Source organism: Notamacropus eugenii, chromosome 5 (genome assembly GCF_028372415.1).
Source record: "Notamacropus eugenii isolate mMacEug1 chromosome 5, mMacEug1.pri_v2, whole genome shotgun sequence".
NCBI lineage: Eukaryota > Metazoa > Chordata > Mammalia > Diprotodontia > Macropodidae > Notamacropus > Notamacropus eugenii.
The window spans coordinates 432,457,567-432,477,993 of record NC_092876.1 but is presented as its reverse complement, the minus strand read 5'-3'; the positions used below and the strand labels follow the sequence as shown (position 1 = coordinate 432,477,993).

The 20,427-nt window shown below is 39.0% G+C and overlaps 1 protein-coding gene across 10 annotated transcripts in view; it reads right to left on the bottom strand.

Annotated features, from left to right (window-relative positions):
* Positions 1-20,165, bottom strand: part of CASK (calcium/calmodulin dependent serine protein kinase) — a 436,118-nt gene extending 415,953 nt beyond the window's left edge. For 8 of the 10 annotated variants that reach the window (XM_072615124.1, XM_072615127.1, XM_072615128.1 and 5 more), the window contains exon 1: positions 19,977-20,165. In XM_072615124.1, coding sequence (XP_072471225.1) covers positions 19,977-20,035 — 59 coding nt within the window. In that variant the 5' untranslated portion in view covers positions 20,036-20,165. The remainder of the gene's footprint in view (positions 1-19,976) is intronic. The other 2 variants (XM_072615133.1, XM_072615132.1) reach the window with 2 other exon arrangements.
* Positions 20,166-20,427: the final 262 nt, after the last annotated feature.

The following is a 20,427-nucleotide window of genomic DNA, read 5'->3' as shown; positions in this document are numbered from 1 at the left end:
ACCTTCTTTCAGACCCTAAGAGAGAAGGCATAATGCCAGGGGCCCAAGAGCACCCCCCCAGGCCAGCCTGGCTTCTAGCCAGGTCCCCATTGCCATAATTGAGGGAAACAACCCTTCTGGAGAAGGAACCTGCCATCTCTGCCACCACTAACATCACTGACACCAATGAGCAGTTAAACCCAAGAATCCCAAGAGGAACAGCACTTCCAGACTAATTAGCCTGCTTCGAACCTAGCCCTTGGAAGCCATCATCCAGGAGAGCAACCCTAGTGAAGATACAACCTGGTAACTGACTGAAGGAACTACAACCCCTGCCTTCTCAAAAACCCAGCTATGGAACACCAGGAAAAGAGAGCTTTTGCCACCAAATAAGTTGTTACTGTCAAATGGTTCAACATCAGAGGCAGATATGGTTTTACCAATGAAAATGACATTAAAAGTCACCAAGCAGTGCCACTTTTATTCCAGCTTCCTCCTCATGTTCCTTCCACCAGAAACTACCCTACCCCCAACCCTGAGCTGACTGATGAGATTTCACTTTACCCCATTACCCACCTACCATGACATTTCCCAAGGGATGAAGCCCAGAAATCTAGGACCTTCTATAAGAATTAGAACTCTTCCCCCTGTTAAGTGCTGTATTCCCCTTTTTAAAAATAAGCTCTTTAAAGAGAATTATTTAACTTGCTTACATTTCAGCCCCAAATGTTTAGCACATAATAAATGTTTATAGGCTCTCACTTCATTACAGATGAATCATTATCCGCTTTGCTGACTTACTGCACAACAAGGACCATGAGGCCTCTTTACCTGACTTGCATCAGAAACCAACTTCTACGTACATTGTTCACTTTTACTAGAAAGAGTTTCTTCTACGAGAAGTAAGGAAATTCTGCTGCCCACCTTCCTAGGTGATAAGGGCTGTGACCCAGCATGCACAGGTCAGAGGTCAGAAACTAATGCACAGGCCCAGGGAGCTGTGTGAGGGAGGGCCTATCAGAGAGGAGAGAACATGGAGTCACACGACCAGGAATGGTGTCACAGGAGATCCAAAGTTCAGGAAACAGCATAAGATGCCCCATCTTCCTGCACGTGTTGTAGTGTTTTTGTAACCTTACTGGGGAGGCTACCCGTCCGTTTGGGGGAATGGACATAAAGATTAACAACGGCTTTCCTGATTTCACAACAGGTATTATTCTTTATTTAAGGTGAGCATGTTTCTTTCTCACTGTTGGGGGCTTGTTAAATGGACTCACTTCTAACACTTCTAATACTTGGGCTCTTCAATTCAGATGCTGATGTCCCTTCCAATGCCTTTGCTTCCCACTTCCCTGGCCTATCTCAATACTTTGAAGGCATACCTTCCTTCACTCCATTCAAGTCACACAGAGATTATATATACTCAGTCTTGTGAATATCACCAAAGTTTCACCTCTACAACTATAACTCTGAAACTTCTCTGATCACTGCCTCTTATCCTTCCTGCTCTCCCTGGACCTCTGTTCTCCTAAACCTGACTTACCATCATTCTACTTTCTATGTTTCCCCAGCACATTAGTCCTGCTCTGGCTTCACTTTTCTCCCTTCAAAATTACTTCAACTTCACACATACTAAGGCTCCATTAGCCTAGCAAGCTCACCCCTTTCCAAACTCCAAACTGAAATTACTCCCACTATCACCTTTCTCCATACTCTGCAGCTGAATATAGCTAGAGTATGTCACACCATTGTTCCATCTGGGGCCACTAAAAATGTATATTATCCAATATCAACTGGGAGCCCTCACTGCTGTATGCAGTTATTCTTTCACGATCTGCTCTTTATCACTGGCCCTACTTATTCCAACCTTGTTGCCTCAAGCTACCCTATACCAACTCTTTCCCCTCCCTCTCAGCAGGACTTTACTGATTTCTTAATTGAAAAAAAAAAAACTGAAGGCATCTATCAAAAGCTCCCTCTCTTTCTCAATTCCCCATTTCACATACCCTCAAGATGTCATCCCTTACCCTCACTTCCTTTGCTAATCTCTGAATTGGCCCTTTCTCCTTGCCATTACCAGATCCCTCACTCAAAACAAAGTCAAATGCAAGTCATTATTTCTCTGATGGCATGGTCTTCTTCGGCAAGGAAGGACAAACACACACCAGATCCCCATCCTCTCACAGTTTCACCTAGAGTTGACCTCTTCAATCATCTCTCCTCTCTCCCTAATTTTCAACTTCTCCTGATCCACAAATTCTTTGAATGCCTCTTTTAAAATATGCTTAGATTTTCCATAAAAAAAAAACAAACACCCACAACTTCCTTAAGACGATCATCCGACATTTCTACTCCCTTTCACAGCCAAAGTCCTAGAAGAGCTTTATGAATCTATACTCATTGGTCCTACTTTCTCAATTTCCACTCATTTCCCAACTTACTGCAATTTTGCTTCCAGTGTACCCTCAGCTGAAACTTCTCTGTCCGATAATCTCCTTACTTTCAAATGTGATGACCTTTTTTAAGGTCTCATCCTTTTTAAGTTCTCTGCAGCACTTGACCAAAACTAGAGTAATAGTCTCATAAATGCTCTCCCTACATCCTGTCTCTCCTCTCTCCAATACATAGTTCAAAAAGTTGCCAAAACGATATTCCTAAAGCACAAGTCTGATCATGTCACTACAAGAAACTCCATTAACTCTCTCACTGCCTGTAGGCTGAAACAGAAACTCACCTGTTTGACATTTAAAGTCTCTCAAAATCTGGTTCCAGCCCAACTTTTAAGAATGTGCATGACACTCCCTCACATAGACTGGGCTCCAGTCTAACTGACCTCCTTGCTGTTTTCCTGACACAACATGCAATGTCCTACTTTGGGGCTTCTGAGTAACAGAAGTAACTGGTGGCTCAGTGGTTAGAGTGCTGAGCCTAAAGTCAGGAAGACGTGATGTCAAATCCAGCCCCTGACAGTAACTGTGTGATCCTGGGCAAGTCACCTTTGTCTCAGTATTCTCAACTGTAAAATAGGAACAATAACAGCATCCAGCTCCCAGGATTGTTGTGAGGATCAAATGAGATCATATTTGTAAAATAGCATAGTACCCAACACATAGTACACTATATAAATGCTCATTTCCTTCCTTCTTCTCTGCCTTGGGAGGGACAGTTCCATTCAATACGGCACCCTCCCCTCACACCCTTCAACTTCTAGCCCTCTGAGGTATGCTGTGCGTTTCACTGACACGAAGTATGTATAGTCGCATCCAATACACATTGCTCCATCCCATGGTAGTTCACTTCCCTTGACTGCCCAGACTTCCTATGCTGTAGTGAGGATGATGTGTCACCAAGGTCTGCATCAGCTAGTAGAGATCATTTGTTGCGATGGTAATTGATGGGTCTTCAAGAGCCCTCAATCATAAGTCACATGCCCTTTAGTTAACTCTATATTAAGTCTATTTCATGACATATGCAGGAATCCCTAGACCAATAGAGGGATGGCTGTCTTATCCAAAAGGGATACAAAGAAGGAAGAAGGAAGAGACATGCATAAACCATTGGGTTGTCCAAAAGTAACAGAATGTGAATAAAGACACAAGGTAGTACTAATGGCACATGTAGATACCTATATATAAAATATTTATACAGATATAGATAAAATAGAGCATAGAAGCTGACTGCAGTATAGACCACACTTATACACATGAGGATATGGAAATCTGCTATTACATTAAGATAGGCAATCAATATGCCACAGGTCATGATAAACAAAAACTCACTTAATGCTTCTTGATCACACGCAGGTGCCAAGGGTTCTACTCATGGACTAAGGAACTAGACAAATCTTAATTCTCCTGAGACAGTTTCAAACAAACCAAGAATTCTCCCTAGGAATTCTTCATTTATGTGGAACCAGCATGAGACAAAAAGTGATGGGAAGGAGAAATGGAAGAGAGATTACTCAAAGCCATCACAGCACATTTCTAGTAACATGCGCCTCCCTCATTATCAGGTACAGATATGCCTCACTTCAAGAAAATCACACTGAAAATATTAGCTTACTATTTACTTTACTTACTACTTACTATTTACTTATTGCATGTACTTTTTAAAGCATTCTCAGAGACATGATCTCATTTTAGTTTTCTAAGTACTCTGTGTGAGGTAAGGCAAAAATTATCACCATGTTACAGAGGATAAAATTAAAAAGATAACTTTGGCAATAATTAGTAATGTTGCAAAGAGATTAATACCCTAAGAGTTCTTTCAATATCAAGTTTTCCTAATACATCAATCTATTTACCAAAATTCAAGTCCTGCAAATCTTTTCAGGAATACATGAATATATTAAGAAAATATCATGCTAATAACTTCTACCTCAAGCCTACATCTTCTACAGCTGCTACATTTAACTTCTGATGCCAGGCAGGTAAAGGAGATTAGGAAAAAACAGGCAGAGATAACCAACAAAGTGAAGGGTTAAACATTTTGTCCCCACTAACTCTTACAAAGGAAAGAAAAGAGGAGGAATTACAGAGCAGAGTTGGAACAATTATGAATGTTTCCACGGGGCAAACAAGCAAGAAGCCTAAAAAAGGAATAGCCTTCTCAATTAACAGTAAAGAATGCTAATCCACAGCACCTCACTCAATTTCCAGGTCCAATTAAGCTTCCAGGCAGCTTTGACAGGGCACACAAATCAACCATGTGCTTTGAGACCTACTCATGCATTTCCCTCTGATATAGTCTCTGCCCACAAAGCCCTTGCCCATCTTCTAGCATCCTGTTGTAACAAACAGTGGACATCAACTCTCCCAAGGTATATAAAGTACACCATTAAAAGTGGCAAATGCTGATTCAGCTCAGAAAACTAAAGATTATAGGGAAATGAGGCAAAGCACTAGCATGCAGGGTTGCATATAACCTGAAGAAAAGGTAACCAGAATACTGTTGGGATCAGTCTTGTTTCCTTCTCTTGCCCCAGCACCCAAGTTATTTGGAGTCAGAGAATGAAAATCACTGAAAAGTAAATTCAGCAAATTGGAAAGAGGCTTTGAGATCAAGTACCAAGTGTAAACTTATCAAAGGGAAAGAATAAGAAAGTTACCAACAGGGGAATATATGGAGAAAAAAAGCTAAAACCACCAAAGATGTCAAGAGGAATGAAGTTTAAAAAGAGGTTTTCCGAACCTCTCTTAATCGCGTTTAGAGTTCTGCTTAAGAACTCTATTCTATTTAACTCTGGTGCCTTCCCTCTGTTAATTATTTCCTATTTATCCTGTATATAAACTTGCTTATATGCATCTGTTTGCTATTTCCCCTTTCAGATGTTGAGCTAGAGCATAAACAGATAAATCCACAAAGAAGATGCTAAAAGTAAAGAAAGAAAACATTCAAGAGATTACAAACCTCCCTATATTGCAGGAGGAAGGAAACTGAACCAATACCTGAGGAGAAAAAAAAGGCCCCACGGATTCCATTCCCACAAGAGTACAGAACTCCAGCGGGACGTTACAGAAGGTTTGAAGTGAGAAATAAGAATCATGAGAGAAGTTAGAATGGAACAAATGGCAGAGCTGATTACCTTATAATAACTATGTTACAGAAGAAATAATCACAGAATAGAAAAACCTGAATCCACAGCAACAAGCCTCTCCAAGTAAGTTAAAAGAGAGAACAACAGTTTGGGAATACAAATGTATTCAAGTGAAGGACACGCTAGAAGATATTTAAAGAATAGATGATCTCTTCATCAGCAAAACACACTGGTTTCAAAGACAAGATTTGTATATAGAGAAAATTTTAAGGATCATAAGCCTCCTAAATAAATATAAATGGTCAAAAGAAACCCAGCACCATAACGTAAGAAATAATACAAGAAAATTTCCCCAAGCTTCTGAATATAGAAAATAAATAAAGCACAAGGCAAAAGAATCCACACACTGCCTCCAGTTTTTTGAAATCTAGACAGACTTGACATTAGCCTCTAATTCTGTATTTCTATTTTTAATTCCAAGAGTGGCAAAAAGAACTTAAAAATACAATATTCTGAATATTTCACAAGTTCAATATATTTTAAAAAATGGAAATAATAGTATGGCCATTGTCAACACTAAAAGTAATGTTTTAGGATATTCTTCCCTGGTTCTCAGTTCAAAAAATTTATATTACTTATGCACTATGTATATGAGTTCTCAATCACTGATTATAATCTTTTCAAGTAACAATATATGCAGGGTACGTAATATAAGAAAATTACATCTTCACTATCAGACTGGCAATTTGAATGCTTCTGTAACAATTTAATATATATAAAATAATAATTATAGAAAATCTTCAGTGAAAATACTTCCTTATGAATGTCAAAAGGTAAAAGGAGTTAATTCAAGGAACCAGAGACTGATTTAAAGAAATACTACCACCATTTTCTGAACAGATATCTTGGTAATACTCAGAAAGGCAATTAGACCTAAAAACAGTATAGACAGTTACTCTCTGGTATCAATTAAAAGCAAAAAATATTTGCTTGGAAACACACTAGCTTAGTACTAGTCTGGCAGAACTTTGTAGGCATTCTGGCATAAATAAACTGTACTATTATCTGGGATCATCATGAAAAGAGATGCAATATAATGGGAAATCATCTTTGGCAGCCACTTTGCAGTTCAATATGGTCATTAACATATTCAACCAAATCAACTAATCCAGGGTACCATGGCATCTACCAACTTCATTCCAGGTACTTTACCTCAAAAAATGGAACTGCACTTCATTCTTAGTAACAATACACAGCCAGTGAAAACTTACAATAAAACTCACCCTTTCCTTCACCAGTTTCTTCCTGTAGAGAACATCACCAACCCCTTAGTCCCTCAGATTTCCAACCTAGGTGTCATCCTCAACTCTTCCTATCGCTGGTGTCCCATGTCTAATCTGTTGCTAAGGCCTACAGATTTCCCCTCTGCAATATCTCAAGTAAGCTTCCTTCTCTCCTCTGACGCTGTCACCACTCTAGGGCAGGCTTTCATCACACCAAGACTATTAAAACAGCCTGTTGATGGGTCTGCCTGCCCCAAGTCTCTCCCCACTCTAGTCCATCCTCTGTTAAGTCACTAAAGCGACTGCACTAAAAGCACAGGTCCAACCATGTCATTCCCTTGTTCCAGTGGCTCCCCATCACCTCCAGAATCAAATACAAAAATCCTCTGCTTAATGTTCAAAGCCCTTTATAACCTTTCTCTATATACAAATCTTATCTTTGAAAAATCTTTCCAATCTTCTTACATTTTACTCCCCCTCCACCACATACTTTTTGATCCAATGACACTGGCCTCCTTGCTGTTCCAAGAACAAAACACTCTATCTCTCAGCTCTGGGCATTTTCTCTGAATGTCCCCCATATCTGGAATGCTCTCCCTCTTAATCTTTGCCTACTCTTCCCTGTCTTCCTTTCAGTCCCAACTAAAATCTTATCTTCTACAGGAAGTTTTTCCCAACTCCTCTTTATTCTAGAGCCTTCCTACTGCTAATTACGTCCTATTTATCCTGTATACAGCTTGTTTACATATACTTACATTTGTTTGCTCTCTCTCCCCCATTAGATTGTGAGTTTTTTGAGGGCAAGGACTGTCTTTTGCCTCTTTTTGAATCCCTAGCCTTTAGCATCATGCATGCCTGACACATAGGTAAGTGCTTAATAAATGTTTATTTCTTGATTGATTACCTACTGCTCTCAAATTCTTGCTCCCTAGTCCTATCACCTATAGCACTTAGGGTAACAGATGAGTGAATTATGATCCTTGAAACTATGGACTGGTTCGTGGTAAATTTGTTATCTAATCACAAATGGGCCCACATGGAAACAAAGAAGCCCTTTTAATCCTCCCTAACAAGTCCTTTATATCATTCACCAAAGGCTATTCCAAACCGCTTCTCTCTTCAGAACTCCCAAAGCACTTTTTACTCTTACCTTCTCACAGGAAGACCTTAACTAATATATTACAGAGAAAAACAAGATCATTTGCCATAAGATCTGCCCTCATTGAGTAAATCCTATACATCAACACAACTATCAACTCCTCTACTCTCTTATGAATAGGTGACCTTCCTGCCAAAAACCAATCCCTCTCTGTCCTTCATCCCCTCCCTAACTTCTCCAAAAGACTCTTTCTACTGTCATCTCCTCTTTCTCTAATCCTCAATCTCTCCCTATCCATTGCTATCTCCAAGCATGACCAATTCTTCCTTAAAAAAAAACCTCCCTAGGCACGATAACCTCTGCTAACTAGTCTCAAACATCCCTTCCCTTTCTCAAACAAAGGACTTGAAAAAGAAGTTGTTACAACCAAGATGATAAAATGGAAAGAAGCACTTCAGGTGAGCTCCTATTCACAACTCCTTCAAACAAATCTATAAAATGCACCAGACCAAATTCTGATGGAGAAATTCAGAAAACGTCAGTGAGCCCACTGTCCAGCCTAGGTCAGCATAGGAAAATGGACAGGGTCAGGGCAAGAGGACATGGCACACAAGTAGCATCCCAAGAGAGGCTGTGCACTGGCACAAAAGATCCCAGACCCATACTGGGGAAAACGGGTATAAGTGCCAAACAGCTGCTTTGTCACTCATTACCAAATCCTGGATCACAGATCCAGAGCAACAAGACTGCCATGAACAGACGACTTTGGGCAAAATGAAAGTTTGTAAGCCCCTAGCATGTTGTTGAGATCCTAGAACAACAAAATACTCAATACCCCAAGAAAGCAGCAAGAGGACCAGGCTAGCCCTTCCCTCTAGAAGTTTGGTAGAATCTAGACAAAACATCAAGTCCTAAGCTGGGAAGTAAGAAGGAAAAAAGGACAAACAAAAAAGAACCATACCATAATGAGCTATTATGGCATTAGAAGTATTCAAGACATAAATGCAGAAGAGAATTGACTCCAAAACATCTACAAGCAGAGCCCTGGGAGAACACAGCTTCAGTGCAAACTCTACTAGAATTCCTAGAAGAGATGAAGCAAGAGTGTTTAAAAAAAAAAAAAGAGCTAAAAATATTTTTTATAAATGAAATAAGGGCATTTAAGGAAAAAAACTGAAAAGAAATGAAAGCTGTAGACGAAAGCACTGGAAAGGGAAAAATGGCACAGGAGGTGTAAAACCTCCAAGGCCAAGCAACAAAGTTCCTAAAAATCAGAATGGTCCAAACAGAAGCCAATGACTTCATGAGGCAACAAGAAATATTAAAGTCAAAAGACTGAAAAAAATGAAGATTCTCATAGCAAAAATTGACTCAAAAAACAGACCCAGGAGAAAAAAAAATTTAAGAACCATTTGATTAGCTGAATGCCATATCCAAAAAGACAGAGCCAAGACTTTTTTTTCAACAAATCTTAAAAGAAAACTGCCTAGAACTCTTTTGCCTAGAAGGCAAAGTGGAAATAGAAAGAATCTACTGGTCAACTCCTAAAAGAAACCCCAAAATGGAAAATCCTGAGATTCTAGGTCAAAGAAAAAATATTACAAGCAGCCAGAAAGCAAGAATTCAAATACCAAGGAGCCATAGTCAGGATAAGACATGACTTAGCAACCACCACTATAAAGCAGAAGAAAACTTGGAATATAATAATACAGAAGACAAAAGACAAGAAGTTACAGCCAAAAATAACTTACCCTGCAAAACTGAGCATAATATTACAGAGGAAAAAAAAGGACCTTTAATGAAACAGAAGGCTTCTAAACACTCCTGAGGAAAAGATCATAGCCACAGATAAATTTTGAAGTTCAAGCACAAGAGAGAACTATAAAAAGGTAAACATGAAGGAACAATGAAAAAGGACTAAACTGCTTCCATTCGAATATGGGGAGATGATACACCCCTCTCCTCTGAACCCTATCATCAGAGTACACAGAAGAAATCCAGTTGAGCAAGGTCTAGGAGTGGTTCTCTTGTCTCCATAATCTCAAGAAAAGAATGGAAAGAAAGAGGAAAATTAACATTATAGAGGCTAAGGGAAAGGAAGGTTACCTAAAAATCATCTCACATAATCAGGGTGCCCAAGTGGCTATCTAAACAAACCAGGAAGAGGGGGCGGGGAAGCAGCTGACACTTGAACTTCATTCTTATCTGAACTGGTCAAAAGAAGGAAGAGACACAAGTATAGTTGGGCACAGAAATATATTTCACTCAACAGGAAAATGGGATGGAAATGAGAGAATGGCAGAGGGGAAATTAAAGGATTTGCAGATTAAGGGAGAGATTAGTACTAAGCAAAATAAACTATAAAAATATTTACAGTCCTTTTTGAGATGACAAAGAACGAGGATCAGAGGGAATACCCATAAACTGGGAATGGCTGAACAGGATTTTATGATGTTACTTCTAGGGCTGTATCCCAAAGAAATCACACAAATAGAAAAAGGCCATACATGTACAAAAATATTGAGAGCAGCTCTTTTTGTGGTGACCAAGAACTGCCCATCAATTGGGGAATGGCTGAGCAAGTATATGAATGTAAGAAATGATAAGCAGATTTCACAAAAACCTGAAAGACTTCTATGAACTGATGCTGAGTGAGGGGAGCAGAACCAGGAGAACATTGTGCATGGTTACAGCCACATTGTGCAAGGACTATCTCTGATAGACTTGGCTCTTCTCAGCAATGCAAGGTTCTAGGACAAGTACAAAAAGCTCATGGTGGAAAATACTATCCACATCCAGAAAAAAATATTATGGAGTTTGAATGTAGATCAAAACATACTATTTGCTCTCTCATTTTTGCTTTGTTCTGTCTTTCTTGTGATTCATTTCATTGGTTATAATTCTTTATAACTAACATGAAAATGTTTAATATGAATGTATCTGTAGTGTCTAAATCAGATTGCACACTGTCTTGGGGAGAGGAGGAAGGGGCATAAATTTTAACACTCAAGAACTTGTGCAACTGAACGTTTTAAACTAAAAATAAATAATTTTTTTTAAAAACAGATTTTGTGGTATGTAAATGTGACAGAATACTACTGAGCTGACCTCTTACCAGTATACTGATCAACCAGAATTCCAGAAGACAATTATTACCCACCTCCTGATAGAGAGGTGAAGGACTCAGAATTCAGAATGAGGCAAATTTTTTTGGACATGGTCAAAGTGGGCATTCATTCTGATTGACTATATATGTTTGTAAAGAGTTTTGTTTTTTTTTTTCCTCATGATTTCAACGGAAGGGGAGAGAAGGGACGAAGAAGGCAGATCTTGGCAGTTTAAACAAATATTTTTTTAAAAGAACATGTCTACATTCATTGCCTCCACTTCCCATTCCTCTCATTCTTATCTAAACTTTCCACAATCTAAATTCCAACCTCTCAACGATCCTCTCTGTCCTACTCTCTAATTTTCAATGTCTCCCAGTTTTCTATCCTGGGCCCTCTAATTTTTCTCTCTCTACTAGGTGGCACAATGAATAGAGTCCAAAAGACAACTTCAGAAATGGAGTCAAATCCAATGTCAGACACTTAATATAATCCTGCTCTCACAACATCCTCCACCTCCTGCTTCCCTGCCTTGGCCCTGCCCTTCTCTCCCCTCCTCTGTATTTTGCAATCCCCGGTTTGCTTCAAGATTCAGCCCCACTGCCACCTTTTACATGATGCCTTTTCCCCAGATACGAGTGCCTTCCTTCCCTTCTCCCTATCCAAGATTACTTAACATCTGTTTTGCATATAATCACATATATATCTGTATGTTGTCCCCTCTATTAGAACATAAGCTTCTTATGGGATAGAATTTCACTACTGGCCAAGAATTTCCAGCACCTAGTACAATGTCTGACATATAGTAGACACATAATAAGCGCTTGAAAAATGATGTTTGATGAGGTCTCTTCTCCATTTCAGTAACTAAAACTTCTCTTGGGTGAAATACAAAAGAGGAATTTGAGGCTGGAGAGATGAGTAAACAATAAAAAGGCACTCAATACAATCAAGAAATTGCATAAGTTATGTACAAATAAGATCCTTTCTCCTAATTAATAAATGGTCAACAGATATAAAAAGCCAATAGCCATTCTTTAAAATGCTTCAAGTCACTAATAATTAGAGAATTTAAAATAAAGCAACTCTGAAGTTCCATCTTGCCCTCATTAGATTAGCAAAATGGACAAAAAAGGAAAATGACAAATGCTGTAAGATCTGTGGGAAAACAGGCACATTTATGATGTTGGTTGAGTTATGAATTGGTCCAGCTTTTCTGAAAAGCAAATTGAAACTATGCCCCAAAAGTTATTAAAATGTGCTTACCATGCAACCTAGTGACACCACTATTAGACTTATCCCATCAAAGAGATGAAAGAGAAAAAAAATGTACAAAAATATTTAGAGATGTTCTTTTTGTGGCAGCAAAGGCTGAATCCAACAATTAGGGAATTACTAAAATTATGGGCAGCTAGATGGTACAATGGATAAAGCACTGGACCTGGAGTCAGGAAGACCCATATTCCTGAGTTCAAATCTGACCTGAGACACTTACTAGCTATGTGACCCTGAGTAGGGAACTTAATCCTGTTTGCCTCAGTTTCTTCATCTATAAAATCAGAAGCCAATGGCAAACCACTAAGTATCTTTGTCAAGAAAACCCCAAATGAGATCACAAAAGTTGGAGAAGACTGAAAAATGACTGAACAACAAAATTATGGCATTATGAATGAGATGGAATATTACCACATCATGATAAATGAGGAAGAAGTTTTCAAAGAAACCTGGGACAACTGGTATGAATGGAAAAGGTTGAAGTAAGCAGAACCAAGAAAACAATATAATAACAACACTGAAAAGACATCATTTTGAAATATTTAAAAATTCTGATGAATTCAATGACCATTTCAGAGGACTAATGAAGAATATCACCCACATGCTGACAGAAAAGCAACAGATTCAAGATGCAGAAGAAGAATATATTTCTGAACACAGCCAATGTGGGAAATTGCTTTGCTTGATTATGTATATTGTTACAAGGCCTAGGTTTTTATTTTCCATTTTTTTAATGGGGGGAGAAAAGACTGGGGGAAAATAAATGCTTGTTAATTGAAAAAAAGTATTTTTTTTTTAAATTTAAGAAATAGTATAAATCCAGAGGTATTCAAGAGACAAAACCAGAAGAAAAAAAGGCAAAGCATAACATCAAAAAAAGAGAGCTTGGCCACAGGAATTATATTATGAGTACCTAGAAAAGATGAAAAGACTTTTCAAAATAAAAAAAGGAAATTGTAGGTAAAATAAAATCTCTGAAGGAAAGAATTAGAAGAAAAATTAATAGCTCAAGGGAAAAGAGTGCTAAGTAATAGACCTCATGAAATTAGAATAGACAAAAAAAAAAAATCAATGCCATAAGGCAAAAAATAAAAAATAGCAAAATTAAAGGACTGAAAAAATGTAAAGTATCTCCTATCAAAAACAAATGAACTGGAAAAGAGGTTAAAGAGAGTTAACTTAAGAAGCATCTAACACCCTAAGAAGCAGAACAACAAAAAACCATGAATACTCTATTTCAAGAAGCCATGAATTTTTTGTTGCTCAACAGAGGGCAAATTAAAAATAAGTAATTAAAAAAATAATAATTACTCATGGCTGAACCAGGCTAACATAATTAAAATAACCAATACTGAATTTACTTATTCTTTTCCATACCAATCATACTATCAAGAGTTTTTTAATAGATCTAATAAAAAAATAACAAAATTGACCTAAGAGAATAAAAGGTCACAAATAACCCAACAGGTAAAGTAATTTGAAAGATAAGAAAATTGAGGGGGAAAGAGAGCTACTAAGGAGTTTAGGGAATGGAAACTTGTGAATTAACAATAGTTAAAGGTCACAATTATTGGAATCTAAGCATGCCAGAGACAGAGAGTACAAGGCAAGCCAACATATGCAGCTCAAGGGAATCAAAGGCTTATAGCACATTTGAAAAAGGAAAATGGGAAAAAGATTCCCAAAGGTCATTTATATGCAGAAATCAACTTCAGGTATTCCCTATAGTTACCCAACTTAGGCCCCAGCATCTGTCTATCCACACTCACACACACACACACACACACACACACACACACACACACATATACACACACACACACCTCTCACGTGTGTGCATGGTACATTAAATGACTGTACCACCACACAGCTTTTCTCTATGGAGAGTTGTTTGACCTCCACAGAACATTTAATCTTTAGACTTAATCTGTGCCTATGAGCAAGTTTCACTAAGGCCAGTGGTATTTTTACTTTGCTAACCTAACTCTGTTAACTATAAAATGGACTGGGACCAAAAGTTTCCCGTGAAAAACCTCTAAAAATTTTCATTTATTACCACCATACATACAATTCAGTTGGCAAAGGTATCCACTTTCCTAATATAAAAAAACTAATAACACATCTAGGCAAGATGTCAAAGTAACCTAAAACTCCCAGTTGGGTGCTATTAGAAACTCATTTTTTTCAGACAATATGAGAAATCTAAATTATTTAGGACAAATTATTAGAGTTGGATTTTTCTCAGCATGAATAACATAATACAGCAGTTCACAAAGTCAAGGGAACCCCCCCATTTCAAGAGGTTCACAAAGTCAAAACTATTTTCATAACAATACTATTAACATTTTAATACAGTAAATATTTATAGATATTACCTACCTATATAAATATAGCTACAACCACAGAGGTGTCCTCAAAACTTTTAAGTGTAAAGTGTTCCTGAGACAAAAAAGTTTGAGAATCACTGAACTAGTAAACGTATTTAATATGTATATAAATAGTAATTTTATATAAACTCCCTGCTACAATATATTACTAGAATTGCAAGGATGGAATTTCAAGAGCATAAAGCAACTTAACCCTACCCCTCTAATATACTGCACTGCAAACAATGTACATTAAAATAATGAAACAGTTCATATTAAAGTAAGTTGTGCCAACAGACAACCATCTTCATTAGTAAATGTTATAGAAGCAATTCCCGGTCTATGCTGTTAAGAACATTAGTTTCCATATTAGTATTAGATGAAATGAATCAATGTGAATATTAAAGGTATAGAAAAGCCAGCCAGAATCTAAAATTATTATAATACTAATAATGACTTCTAATAATATATTGCCTTTTAATTAAGGTTTACAAAGTGCTTTTACCTGTTATCTCTCTTGATCCTCACAACCACCCTATCAGGCAGGAGCTATCACTATTTCCTGTTTACATAAGAAGAAACTGAGACTTACACAGATAAAGTGACTTGCCCACAGTCATAAAGCTAGTTTCTGAAGCAGAACTCCAACTCAGGTCTTCCTTAGTCCAAGTCCAGTGTTCTATCCATGGAGCTACCTCTTTCCTGACCTCCAGGCTCATATCTCCAACTACCTATTGGCATCCAATTGGACATCCTAGAAACATCTTAAACTCATTATATATCTAGAACAACTCATTATCTTTCTTTCCCCCAATGCTTTCCTTGACTCTTAAATGTCCTCAAGCTACTGAGGGCATTTTTGTCTTCCCAATCATCCCAGCTGGCAACTCATCTTTGATTCTTCATTCTCAATTACCCCAAACAATCTACTGCCAAGTCCTTTCATTTCTATCTCATATATTTCCCCTTCTCTCCTCTGATTCACTGCCCTGGTGCAGGCCCTCATCACCTCACACTTGGACTATACTGTAAGAGACAGCTAGTTGGCTCCTTGCCTCCAGTCTCTTCCCACTCCAGTTCATCCTCCATTCATCTGCCAAAGTGATCTTAAAGCATACATCTGAACATGTCATTTCCATTTAATAAACTCCAGTGGTTCCCTATTACCTCCAAGATCAAACAGAAAATTCTGTTTGGCTTTTAAAACTCTTCTCAGCTTAGACCCTTTTTACACTTTATTTCAGTGCCCTGTATTCTACAATCTGGAACACTGGCCTAATTGCAGCTCCTGGAACATGACACTCCACCTTCCATACTCTGCACTTTCTAACTGGCTACTATACCCTACGGCTGAAACACTCTCCCCTTTCTCATCTCTGCCTCCTGGCTCCCTTCAAGACTCTTCTCAAATGCCACCTTCCGTAAGAAGCCGCCTTCTTGTTCTCTCTCTCTCCAACCCATAGCCCCAGTGCTTTCCCTGTGGGGTAAAGTTAGCTCCAATTTATCTCAAAAATACCTCCTAAGTGTGAGATGGTCTTACCTGGTCTTCCCTCATTACAATATGAGCTCCCTGAGGGCAGAACTCTTTTTGCCTTTTTTTGTAACCCTAGAACTTAGCAGAGTGCCTATCACTATCCAGGAAACCACAGAAGGTAAAATCCATGTCTTGGTTTTTTCAATTCAGCACTTACAATCAAAAAGCATTTTTTGTTTTCAGACAGTAACTCCCCCAAATATGAAGCATTACACAATAATATTAAGCTTTTAAAAATATTATCATCTACCTGAACAATAACATTTTTGTTACAACTTTATTGTTAACTTTGCTCTTGTTCTGCAATGTTGTCATTTCTGGGGGGCTGATGGGGGATGAAACAAGACTTAATATTTAAAAATTTGTTATTTTCACAAAATGCAATCATAGGTATACCATCAATAAGGGTGAAAATTATGTGTATTTTGTTGTTCCCCTTCCCTTAAAACAACTATAAACAAGGGAGTTTATGTCTTCGTTCCAACAATTATTTCAAATTTTCTTATGATATATATAATAGTATCCATTGCTTATTTTATATTAAGTTTGCACAAAGTACAATAAAATAATGTAAAAAATTTCTAATATCTTCAATTTAATTCCTTCCCTTACCAGCAACAACTATATTTTCTTAACCAGTAAATCTGCAAATGTTAAAGAATCACCATTATAATTTAATTCTTGTCTCTTCAAAGGTATTAACCAACAAAACATAATATTGGACTCTTAAAATTTAGAGAAATGTTTCAAATGTAAGTAATCTATAGAAAACAGAGGTATTTTCAAAATGTCCTGATGTAAGGATGTATTTCCCTCACAGATTAATTACTCAAAATAACTATAAAGGCCAAAATAAATTTGTCCTAGGAAATGTTTTCCAGTCTATCCCCATTCCAAAGTTACTGAAAAAGAACTTGCAAGCTAACATTTTTAGAAACTGTAAGAGGATAATCTCAACAGGAAACACTCAAACCCTCCTAAAACAAGCTCAAAGTATATCAAAATGTGTAACTTTCTTACTGCGCCTAACAGTGTGGTCTTGCACAAAATAAGATTAACTGATATTTGTTAAACAACCGAATAAATATAAAATTGTTTCCCTGTTGACTTGCCAAAGAGATTATTTCCTTCAAAGTACTTTCAGCAGGAACTTAAAGCCAGTTATGGCATAACTCAAAACACCTTATAAGACTAGTTGGAGAGAAACAAAAGTTGTAGACTGTCACAGTAGCTAGATAACAATATTGATGTGCTTTCAAGCCCCTTCTCTGTGAATTTCTTCAAGGTTTTTCAATCCACAGTTCAACACATCCCAGGAAAAAAAAAAATTACGTGCTTTCCAAGTGTCTACAGAAGGCAGTCCCTAAGCCAGTTTCAATAGATGCTGCAAGGATTTACTTATAACCCTCTCAAACTTTCCAAAGGTCAAGAATCACCATCACTACATTCTTTCCTCAAAATGCTGTCTTCAAAACACAGGAGAATTCACTAAAGGAATCAAAGAAAATAAATGGCGCTCTTGCAATACCAAGTCCAGATGAGATTTTTGTCTTCTATGGATTTCAATAAGATTTGACTCTTCAGAGGAATTAAGATAGATTCAAAACGTACCAGTTCAAAACTAGCTTTTCCTCTCAAGCCAGTCTAAAATTAACTGACCAGTTTGTTCAACTGTTCTGAAGCTTTCTTTGAGCTTGGAGGGAGGGGGAGGAAAAGCAGAAATAATCTCAAGTAATCAAAATACTGACTGCCAAAAATGACTCCATCATCTATTTTAAATAGACTCTAACCTAACTTGTATCATCAGTGATCACAGACTGTCTGAGCTGAAAAAGACCTTCTAGTTCAATTCTCATCCAAGAGATAAGGAAACTGAGGCTCAGAGTGGGAAGTGATTTGTCTACAGTCACACTTGTAGCAAGCAAAGCCAGATTTAGCCTTCTTTCCATTGCAACACATTCTAACTAAAAGAAAAGAAAATTAAGTTAGCAAAACTGGTTTCTGATCACTCTTTCCAATGGTAATACTACTATTTTATATTTTTTAATTTCTTGAATTTTCTATGTATACCTAAAATACTTTCATTCTGTTTTTAGTAAGATATCCTATTTTCTGAAATTGCTAAAGCTTCAAATAATTACCGCACCACAGTGTTAGGAGAACGTTAGGATATACTAGTTGGTTAAACAAGAACACGTAGGCATAGTAATCAATGAGTAAAATATGTAAGGTGTACTCACAATTTCATCATGTGGGAACTACAGTTTATTACAATATCTGAACCTCCCTTCTAAACCTATGCTCAACATTATCAGCATACCCACTTTTCATACTCAGGAATTAGTGAAACAGATAAAATACACATCTGCAAATCTACAACTTCAAGTACCCAACTTGGTAAAGGACACTGGGAACTGCAGGGGCAGAGTGAAGAGGTAAGTGCCACAAGTACTTGCTAGGGTTAAGAAATGGAGAGATTAGGAAAAAGTCATTTTTTTCTTCAATATTCTTCTTGATACTCTGAAGAGTTAGTATCATAGGATCACAGATCTAGAGCTGTCCATCTGAGAGTCTAGTCCTCTCATTTTACAGGTGAAGAAACTGAGGCTCACAAAGTTCAAGTGACTCGTCCAAGGTCACACAGATAGTCAGCTTCACAGGCAGGATTTCAAGCCCGCTCTAAGGTAGTTAGACTCAGTTCTTTCCCTGCAAAATGCCTTCGAGTTCAAGGTAGTTTCTCTAACAACGGATCTCAGACTTCATTCCCAGTTCTAGACCTTAGAAGACAATAAAGCATTCTCCCCCAAAAGCAATGAGCTAATAAGGACCCTTGTCAAACTCATCTGAGAGAGGCCAGTTTCACATCTTGCCATTCAAACTTCTAAATGTGCAAATTACATGCAGAACTAAAATAAAGCCAACCTCAAATCAACAGCATTTCATTCACAAATTCGTTAAACAGAATTGTGCATTTAAGATAGTCTATAAGGGGAACTATTAAAAAACGAATTTAAAGGATGGAAAAAAAACCCAAAGGAGTGACTGCAGATTTCACACTCCATCAGCACTGTTATTCATTGGATCCCCTGGCTTTTTCCTAGTGTCATTCCTCAACCAAGATAAAAAGGATGAGAACTTTGGCTGTCACTGTCGTATACTATACCAAACTAGTGACTCAAAGCATACATCTATCTTTCCCACGCCAAAACAACTATCCAAACTCCAGTTTGACAGAAGCAATGAACATTTGTTTGAATAATTGTTGCATAACGAGACATTAAAAACCCGAATCCGGTCTCCTTTGAACCTTAATCTAGGTAGACTTAAGCGGCCACCTCCAATAAGGTCCTGGGGTTGGACACAAAGGCGTATATCAAGTCCGGTGGATACACGCCCCATAAACCAAGCAACCGTCCACTTCGGCCCCCCAGCCCCAGCTCGCCCCCGACCCACTCAACAACCAACAAAGATGCCAGCCTCTCCTCGTGGCCTGAGTAGGTGAGGTGGTACCGATAACCCAAAGTGCTCCCGGAGAGCGACTACCAAGTCAGCTCTGCCAAGGCCATGTGCGGCAGCCGTCAGATACAATGTAAACAGCCCGAAATCACGCAGGGCTGTGGGGGAATGAAATGATCGGATCCCTCCGGGGAGGGAGGTGGCAGGGCCCCGCTCGGGCTCCGGGCTCAGGTACGCACGGGGATGACCCGAGGAGGCGGCGGGCGGGGCGGGCCAGGGGCGCCAGCGAACGCGTTTCTTCCCAGGCACGCTCCCCTCCCCCCAGGTAGGGGAGGACTTACTTGCCGATCACCTCGCACAGCTCGTACACATCCTCAAACAGCACGTCGTCGTCGGCCATGGTCCAGGGGGGGAATCAAACGGAGAGGGTGCCCAAGAAACAGTCACGCCGCCCACAGCAGTGTTTCTTTGCTTTTCTGTGGGTGCTTTTTGTTTTTCACCACCACCCTCCGCGGGCTCCCTTCTTCGCCCTCTCAGCCGGGAACGCTCGGTCCGGCACGACCTGCGGCGACGACGGCCAAGGAGGACTCTCGGGGGGATTGCAGCCAGCCGCCTCGTCCTCGTCCTCGTCCCTCCTGCTCGCCTCCAGGCCGGGGGACCGCCAGCAAGGATCCTCCGGCGGCGCGAGCGGCGGCGGCACAGCCCGGGCCGCGGGGCCGCCGCCTCCTTCCGGTCTCCCGGACCGACCGCCGCGGCAGCCCCTCCGCTCGTCCGCCTCTGCCCGGCCGCACC